Below are 9,547 nucleotides of genomic sequence, written 5' to 3' on the forward strand. Positions count from 1 at the left end.
AAGAAATAAATTTGGAGTACGTTAGAGTTGGCGCAGTGAACTAAGACGTAAAGGAAATGCAACAGGTAAGCACCTGTGTAAGGAAGTTATTTTTTTGTAAGAATACTATGAACGCGGTCAAAATAAAGAACTCGTCGCGATTCACCGCATTCACCGAAAAAAGATTAAAGAAATATGCGGTGAAAAACATTTTTTTCACCGCATTTCATCGCGTTTCTTACGAAAATTTAAAACCAAACCTCGAGCCGGGTTAGTATAAAAAAATTTATTGAATTTCGCTAGTAATTAGCTAAGGACCATACAAAAATTTTAGTCACACAACATTAAACTAATCAAATTTTTTGTTACCAAAAGTCGTAGAAAATCAGTATGTTTGTAAGCTGGTCTTAGACTCTCAAATGCCCAGAGTTGAATCACATCAAGGTCGCCATTTTGGTCGATCAATAAACAATGCCCTTTTTGTCAAAATTTTATCAGCAGACGCTTTTGTCAGCCTTTCTTTATCTTTTCTGCCGTTTGCTTGAGGACTCGTAATAACTTCGATTGACAATTTCGCAATCGATGGAAGCGGTTTTTTTCCCACTGAGAAGTCGTCGTGATGCGCTGACTTCATCGCTTTCCGGTGCAGGCAAAATGTCCAAGTCAAGGCAGTGCTGGGGTTCGAGAACTGTGGCCTCTTTTTCAGAATGAACCAATTCTTTTTCAGAATGAACAACTTCTGTTTCAGAATGAACAACTTCTGTTTCAGACTGAACAACTTTGCATTCAGAATGCGGCACTAAGTCGGCTTGGACCTTGACTTGAAACTGGTGAGCCGACTCGAAGATTACTTGCAGTTTGGCTGAAAAGATATTTAGTTGAGATTTGAAATTTTTCAATAAGGTACGGAAGTTATAAACAGAATTATGTATTTTGAATTATGTATATTTGATTACCTGATTCTTCAATGGGTGATACCTAGTAAGAATGCAGGATATCTGGCTTATCACTGATACGGAAAGAATACTCAAAATGACAAAAGTTGCTAGCTCTGAAATTTAATTTAAGGATCTTTTCGGTTAGCGCCCCCAGTACGCTATACTCCCCCCCCCCATTACAGAGCACGTGCAGTAAATCATTATGTTATAATCTGACACATGCGTCTGGGGAGTGCAAATAATATGCACCCACTAAGCTGGAGGGGATGGGGCAAACGGAACAGATCCGAAAGTAATTACTTGTATCTTTTTCTCTGGAAACTTCAAACGCAGTTATAGCGATAAGTGCGTTCCCCCATTTCTCTCGAACGTCGTTGATCTCCTGGTTATTCTGAAGTGTTTCGCTATCTCGATCGAGCAAATCAGAAAGTCGGTCCAGCAAATCGTTCAACTGGTTGCGACGTCCTCTCAACTCCATTTTGTTGTTTCCAGGTGATTGTCGACACTTGCAAAGTTCGAGGAAATGAGCAAATACTTCTTCCCCGAAGGTCATAATTGTTGAGATGTCATATTCTAAACAGATTTCTTATCATAGAATCACGTCTACTTCGGTTGAATAAAAGCGCCTAAGTCGTATGAACAATTCATTAAATTTTCAGAATTATTTTAAAGGTATTATTGATAAGTTTCATCAGTTTACTAACAAAGGCCACCTATTTGAGCAATAAATAGATAAAGTTCATTAAAGGATGCTGAAATACTCAACTAGACACGTTAAGGAAAACTTTGTGCTTTTTTGGACTTTTTTGTTAAAGTTGGCTCCCAGTCATTCATCATTGGTTGATTTTGTCGATTCTTTCAAGTACTCTACTCTACAGACTGTGCATGGACACAATTTCCCAAAAAAAACGAAAGAGCGCCATTTTAGCCTCTACTCTAAAGCGGATTGATCTCGAATTAGAACTCACAAGTAATTACTTTTGTTTATCAAAGTTGGGGGAAATAAGTTGTTGTTTTTTTGTTCAGTAGCAATTTATTTCGGCGAACTTTCCATAAAAAACCGCTAGTAGAATCAGTTTTAGTAAAGGTGAGAAAAACTGGTTTTCATTGTTTAGCAGATTGGTTGAAATTTTTTTGCTGAAATGAATCGGTTTTTACTATTCAAGATTATTATTTAAAAAATCTTGTTCCTACCCTATATTTAAATGTTTCAGGTGCGTTTAACTGACAGCGTTATGAAGTCTGAGAGGTCGATGAAGTCGCTGTTTCAGAGCTATATCTCAAACTTAATCAAACTATCAAAAAGCGCGTAATAAAATCGTTTTTCTTTCTGGAATATTTTTATTGATTTTTCAGGCCAATTGTTTTCACTTTCGTTCTAAATTTTCAGCTGAGAAGACAAGATGTTAAAGTTGTTTGTCAATACTTTTGCACAACTTTGAATATAAATAAATGTTATTAACGGAAAAATCTTGCCTATTTTTAATTTGATATTCTGGATTTCAGATTTGCGGCTGTCAAGCTCATTCGCAAAATCTAAAACTCTAATATTGACAAACTTAACGAAATGCTGTTTTCTAGCTTTCAAACTATTGTTCTTTTGTTTCACCCTTCTGAAGAGAAAACAACCAATGTTTTTTCAACCAATTTACTGTTTTGCTTTTTTGCTCTTGTTGATAATGTGTGTGCGACAATAATGCACCTCACAAATGTAAGGTTTTTTATTATTATTATTATTATGGTAACCTATACCAAATGCTGCTCATATCTTCCGTTCTATTTTCGAAAAATAATTGCAAATAAATGACAAAAGAATCAATTTAATGTCAATATATCACAAGTCTGAATAATTCTTGATCGCGAGTTGAAATCTGACAATCTCTGTATACTTTTGTATGAACTTGTATGAACTGTACACCTTTGTGAGTTAAATAACAACTGAATTCAAATCAATTAAATAGTTCGCTTTTTATAAAAAAAAATTGATAATTTCGAAACAGATTTTGTTTTACAGACAATTGCAAAGTACAAAAAGTCAAAATAGTTAGCAATGAATTGGCAGGCTGAAACCGCAAAAAGCAAAATCAAAGAGAAAAAAATAGACGTAATAACACCAAATTTATGAAAGAAATCTTTTGTTTCTATGTTTTTTCTTTTTATATTTCTGAGTATGATTTATTTTGTTGAAAACTTGAGCTCAAAATTAAAAAAAAATGTACGTTTTTGGATACTGTAGACAAAGAGGCGTGCTAAGTTTGCCTTTTCAAACAACGTGATAGTCTAAAGTGAATTTAAGTCATGTTTACCATATTGCATGAAAGTTCTATCATTACTGTCATAGTCAAATATTCATGATTTTTTTTAAAATACCTAATTTTTTAGTGTATCTTTTAGTGTTGATGAACTGATGAATATAGGCTAATAAGTTTTGTAAATTACATATATGATGAATTGGTGTAACGTTAAAAAAGGACTGATTTATTATACACAACACAAGAAAAAAGATTGAAATTTTGCAAGTTTACAGTTATAGAGATTTTTTCAAAATCAATATAGCCATTAGTTTTAGCCTTGTTTTACCGAGAAAACTTATAACCGAAAACTGATATAAATTGAAAACTGTTGTCCATGCGAAGTTTCATTTTTTTAAAAAAAATCTGATTTGGCAATTTTCAATTAAGTTTCTATTTTGCCTTCGCGTTCGCAAAAAACTTGTTGTGCACATAAATATGTTCTCAACTACTTTTACATATAACGTAGGTTGCAGGCCTTTAAAAAGTAAATAAAACATTAATGGCAAATTTTTAGAATGACTTCTTTTTCCCAGTTATTCATCGTTCAGATAAAAATTTTTTCAAATGCATGCTCAAGCAAAATAGAACAGAATAATCAACAACCATTGAAATGAGCTTTTAACCACTTATTTTCTACAGGTTAAATGTTGCTCAAAATCGTTGTTTCATCCAGTTTATCAACCAGCAATTTAATTGTACTTGAAAGTTTATTTCGCGTATATTTTTACTGCTTCATTAAGAAGTACTTAAAAACAATCTCAAATATAAATAATTTTGTTTTGAAGTAATAAAATAATGCGGTAATAACTATATAAAAAACTTAAAATTTTCTGAAGATTGCTTAATGTTACGTATTGCTGAAAGCGTAAAAGCCTGCTGGTAAAACTATAAAAAAGACTTTAGACGATATTATAAATCATCGTTTAATCTGCAGTTTGCTGGCTCATTAGTTACGGGTTTTTGGCCAAAAGACTAGAAAAAATGGACTATGAACTAAATTTATATATCTCTCATAACATTAAATTTGAGTTCAAATTTCATTGCTTTTTGATCTTTTTAAAAAAACATTTGTATTCGGAAATTTAGCACCTTCTCTCTTTTTTAGTTTTTCTCTCCTCTCTATAGTATTGAATCGTATTCCACCGCATAGCCGGTACCGATTTCCAAAGGCGACTTTTTCTCCTTATTTTAAGGAACTTCGACACCCTACCTTAATACATAGGAAACCAAATTCTGCGGTTTTTATATATGTTATATTTTTGTCAATTTGCAGGCAATAATTTTAGGTGGATCAGTTTTGGTGGTGATTTTTAGCGTTCACAACTCGACCGGGGAGAAAAAGTAAACTACTCACCACAAAAATTTATGTTAGTGGTATTTGTAGGACTGTCTGGAAACATGTGTTCCTGCCGACCCTTGCTGAATTTTCGCTGAACAATAATGGCCCCATCTGAAACAATTACTTCATTTAGAGGTTAGAAGTTCATTAAACGATCTCAATTGTCACAGTTATTTCATGCAAAAACTATTCATATCAATGTTCATAGCCCATAGTCAAATGTTAAGTAGTCAGCAACGTTACAGCTAGATCATAGAGCTATTTGGGATATATCTGTTCATGTCAGTTTGTTGATAAATAAAACTACTTAATGGATAAACTCATCTTGACCTCAGTGACCTAAGGACTTGTTTGAGCTTTAAAAAAATGCGAGATTCATCAAACGCTTGTTAAACAGCTTGTAAGAGAGCTCGCTCTATTTTCAAAAACTTGTCATATCTGACTTATTAAAATTGCTCAATTAGATCATATGTTTTCAAACTTCTTTTTTCAGATATTCCAGGATAAAAATTCTCCCTAAACCTTCACCTTAGTGGACTTTAAACCGTAAATAATCTCTTAATCAAGTTATAGATGATGTCAGATTAACAAAGTTTTACACGATAAAGCATAACTGTTTTTACACGATAAAGCATAACCGATGAAAGATTTGATTTTTGTTCCCAGAGCTTTCTTCACAAACTAATTTTACAAGTTTGATAAAGTTCATTTTAGTGTATAAATGCTTATTTCACAGGCATAATAGTAACCAAGGATTTTTCGGTCAAATTGTTGAGAATATTTAACAGACTGTGAAGAAATCAACTGTGAAGTACATTTATTGTCCCGACCCCTTTAGTGGGGGGAGGAACAATATACTCAAATGAGTTTATTTGTTCAGTCAAATTTGGTCGATCGACATATTCATCGTAGAAGTTTGTGAGTGGTATCATTAGAAAGCCCCACTAGCGTAGAATACGTAAAAATAAAGATTTTTTTATTTTAATTTTGTTTACGGAGTTATTGAGGTTTAAACTTTTGTCAACAATTGACAGATTATTGTTGTTTCTGTTCACATTTACAGCATTTTTGCACAATTTTTTTGCGCAATGTTGTGGCTGAGCTAACAAACTCAATTACCAAATTGAATAGCGCTTCAAGGCCATCTAAAGCATTAAGGCTAGAATAGCATGAAGAACAAAATTTAATGCTACATTCTATCGAAGCAATTCGAATTTGTTCATTTTGCTCAACATTCATATTTAGCAACTATTATTAGTACACAATCGTCATAGCTGAAGTTAAACTGAAACTCAAATTCGAACTACGCTATTACTGCCACGTAGTCAAGTGTTCACAATCACAAAAATTTAGCTCAAATGGTGCAAGAAATACCCAACTTGGTAAGCCAGATTCGATGAATTTTGCGATTTCCTACCAATTCAGAGAATGCGGGGCACTGTCTACGGTATCGCAAACCCCAAACTCAGTGTATTCAGAGAATATTACGGTATAGTAATCAACAACCAATCAAAGATGCAATTTTCACATGTACAGCAGTATAAAAAGAGTTTGAAAAACTACCAAAAATCAGTTGAAACTCGTTAATTTTGTCTTATTAAACTGACATACAGTGCGTATTGCAGCACATTTTCTTGAGTGGTAAATTACTTGTTATCGTGTCTTGTTTCTGTAGATCATATTAGTGATTGTACAGTTTTAACTCTACTTTGACTTGTGAAACGAGAATTAACTTTGATATTCTCATAACCTTAACCCTGCACTTTGCTATTGTTCTTTCTCCGCTTTTTAGATAGGCTCATTCATTACATGTCACATATCACGTTTTTGGTGCATCACTTGACATAAAAAGCGAAACTAAAAATATGTAATGTTTTAATGAACTGCTTTTTTTGTGAAGGGCTATGACAGCGTCTTTTCCAAAAGTTTTAAATTAGTTTTTAGTGTTGTCTGTACTTGTCGTTCTTTTTGTCTTTCAGACAAAAAATCAAAATTGCTTTTGTTTGAGGGTTGTACCCAAAAATTACCGATGGCGCGCATTCTGCCCCTGCTGTATTGAAAAAGGCAATTCCACAATCCGGCTACGTAATTAATAAACCGAAATTATACAAGTTCATAGCCGTTTACAGGATCCACCAGATATTGAAAAATTAAAATCTGGTCTTTGCTTAGAGACATCGCAGCAATGGCTGACAGGATTATACAACAAGTAGAATCATGCTCATTAAAAGACACATGTGGGGAAATAGCGGCAACTACTCTAGCCAACAACTCAAACCAAAGGACGTCTAAGAGAACATGCCGACAAAGTCACCCATAAATAAATGAATTCTCGCCTTGAAAAGATTTGAGATTGCACAGATCTTTTAAATAGCACATAGCGGTAAAAAAAATCATACATATTGATTCACAGCCACAACATGGTTAAAACAATTATTATTTTTCTACTCTGCCAGCCAATGAATCTTTTCTAGCAATCAATTGATTGGTTCTGCGATAAGACTTTCTCTACAAAATGTTGAACGTCATTTTGTATTTTTGTGAATAGGTTTTCGCCCACCCGGACTGGAACCAGTCACTTCCAACTGTGCGTTAAAATCACTAACCATTCAGGATCGCTTTCACAGCACCCCTACCAAAATTTTGAAATTAAATTTGTGCCAAACTGTGTGATTTCGACAACCAGGTTTTGTAAAGTATAATACCAGTTATAATGTTTTTTATAATGTCAGTTAGTCTAATCTATTATCTAATACTAACAGCCAATTATAATCGTTATTTTGCATAAAATTTTCTCACACTGTAGGGCCATTTAAGCGTAATCAGATACACTTTGTGGAATAAAAGAACACTTTCCTTGCCTCCAGAGAATCTCATTACTGGAACGGAGTAAATTCAGAGCTGGATTAGAGTCTGATCAGGTCACTTTTTAGGCTTGACGGAGTAGCTCCAGAGTAGAAGTTTGCGGTTACACTTGACAGAAGAGCTCGCAGAGTACCAGTATTCTGGGTTATCCCTGACAGAGCTTGGCTCAGAGCAGGCATACTTTGGGACAACTCTTGACAGAGCAGGCCTTCTCTGGGACAACTTTTGACAGAGCTTGGCTCAGAGCAGGCCTACTTTGGGACAACTCCTGACAGAGCAGGCCTACTCTGGGACCACTATTGACAGAGCTTGGCTCAGAGCAGGCATACTTTGGGACAACTCTTGACAGAGCAGGCCTTCTATGGGACAACTTCTGACAGAGCTTGGCTCAGAGCAGGCCTACTTTGGGACAACTCCTGACAGAGCAGGCCTACTCTGGGACAACTATTGACAGAGCTGGCTCAGAGTAGGCCTACTCTGGGACAACTCCTGACAGAGCTGGCTCAGAGCAGGCCTTCTATGGGACAGCTCTTGACGGAGCTGGCTCAGAGTCGGCCTACTCTTGAAAGAGCTGGCCTAAAGAAGGCCTACTCTGGGTCAACACTTGAAAGAGCTGGCTTAAATGAGGCCACTATGAAACTGCGCTTAAAAGAAAGATCCCAGAGTACGTCTACAATTCTCAGAGTAGCCTGTTCTGGGATCTCTTTTACTTTGTCAACCTCCTAAAAAAGTAACAATGTTTAATTGTTTTAGAGATCTTATAGTGGAGAATTTTTCTAAGACTTCATTGTGATATAACTTTAAGAATAGTTTCAGAAGTTATAGGAATATTTTGGACTATTTTTTTAAAAAAAAGTGAAGACTGGCATTCATCTAATATCTCTTACATGTCAATTGGATTCTTTCTTGTCCCACAATTGTTCTTTTAATTTTGCAGTCAAGGTTTTCGAAGTCATTTGCTTCATAGAAAGATAATGCAAGCTATGTGTACCTAGAATTTCTCAGTTCACCAATAAAATGAAAGTAAAACTGCAATTGGACAAAATTTCTACATTTGGAAAAGATATTTCAACTATTCATAAAATAACGTCAGAACGTAACTCTGGGTTCTACTCTGTCCAGTCAAATTCCAGAGTAGACCTACTCTGTGTTCTACTCTGTTCAGACAAGATGCAGAGTTGACAGGTCTCCTACTCGGGGGGAGCTATGTTCAAGCTCTGATAGCGCACCTAACGCTGGAAATACCCTGATCTAGCTCTGATCTTCTCTGGAGGTTCGGTACGGGAAGCAAAATTGACCATATAGTCCTCTATAAAATGTAGGCGACTGGCTGGAATTTTAATCGAGCCGGGCGAAACAATTTTCTCTACCTGATATGGACGATTGGCTTTCAAGAGAATGACCTGACACAACACTCGCAGCATCAAACTCGGTTTCTTGTGTTGAGAAAAATGAATGCGAGCTGCTCAAGGGATCTGCCTCTGATAGGATTGTGTCTTCGCTGTCCATTCAAATCCGAATCATCAAAAATATCAACAAAAAACCTGCTTCAATCTGTTAATCTTCTGCTGAAAAATTTAAAACATGTCCTCCTTTCTTTTTTGTCTAATTTCAACTCTACTGAAGCATTTTAATTTGGAATTCAAATTGAAAGTAAAAATTTTCAGCAACAGCAAAAGTATATTATACAATGACGTCACAGTGACTACTTTAAGAGAAAAAAAAACAACCAAAGCTTGAAGCAGCTCAAGAAACGAATAAACTCAATCAGCGACAAATTTTAATCGGATCAAGATTTAATTTGATTATACTTACATGCGTGTCACACGTTTGCAATTATATTATTAACTGAAGTTCTCTCTTTCTCTCGCTATTCGAGTTATATATATATACACCTTCGAGTCCACTCTTACAAAAGCAATTTCGAATAAAGTTACAACAAATTACACGTATTTACTGCCACAAATGAAATTGTTCAATTTTTGATTACTATTTATAGATTTCGGCTGCTATGAACGCGTGAAAAAGTTACTTATTTTGGAAACATCGACAACTGACCAGCTATTGAATGCTTTAATCGTTAAATTAATTTGTCAAAACAATGAGTAATATATTTGCTGATTCATCAACTC

The 9,547-nt window shown here is 34.9% G+C and overlaps 1 protein-coding gene across 1 annotated transcript; it reads right to left on the reverse strand.

Annotated features, from left to right (window-relative positions):
• Window positions 1–250: 250 nt before the first annotated feature.
• Window positions 251–9,210, reverse strand: LOC142351469 (uncharacterized). Its single transcript, XM_075403498.1, has 4 exons — window positions 8,786–9,210; window positions 4,566–4,661; window positions 1,218–1,490; window positions 251–841 (listed from the first exon to the last, which is right to left on the reverse strand). Exons 1-4 carry the CDS (start codon window positions 8,922–8,924, stop codon window positions 501–503), a joined length of 849 nt encoding a protein of 282 aa, XP_075259613.1. The 5' UTR covers window positions 8,925–9,210; the 3' UTR covers window positions 251–500.
• Between the last annotated feature and the right edge of the window lie 337 nt (window positions 9,211–9,547).

The sequence above is a fragment of the Convolutriloba macropyga genome, chromosome 13 (genome assembly GCF_964194025.1).
Source record: "Convolutriloba macropyga chromosome 13, txConMacr16.3, whole genome shotgun sequence".
NCBI classification, from domain to species: Eukaryota; Metazoa; Xenacoelomorpha; order Acoela; family Convolutidae; genus Convolutriloba; species Convolutriloba macropyga.

Coding starts and splice junctions, on each gene's coding strand:
- LOC142351469 (XM_075403498.1), bottom strand. CDS start 8,924: ATGGACAGCGAAGACACAATCCTATCAGAGGCAGATCCCTTGAGCAGC. Junction 1,491..4,565: donor CACTAACATAAATTTTTGTG/GTGAGTAGTTTA, acceptor AAATCTGTTTAG/AATATGACATCTCAACAATT. Junction 842..1,217: donor TTCCAGAGAAAAAGATACAA/GTAATTACTTTC, acceptor ATATCTTTTCAG/CCAAACTGCAAGTAATCTTC.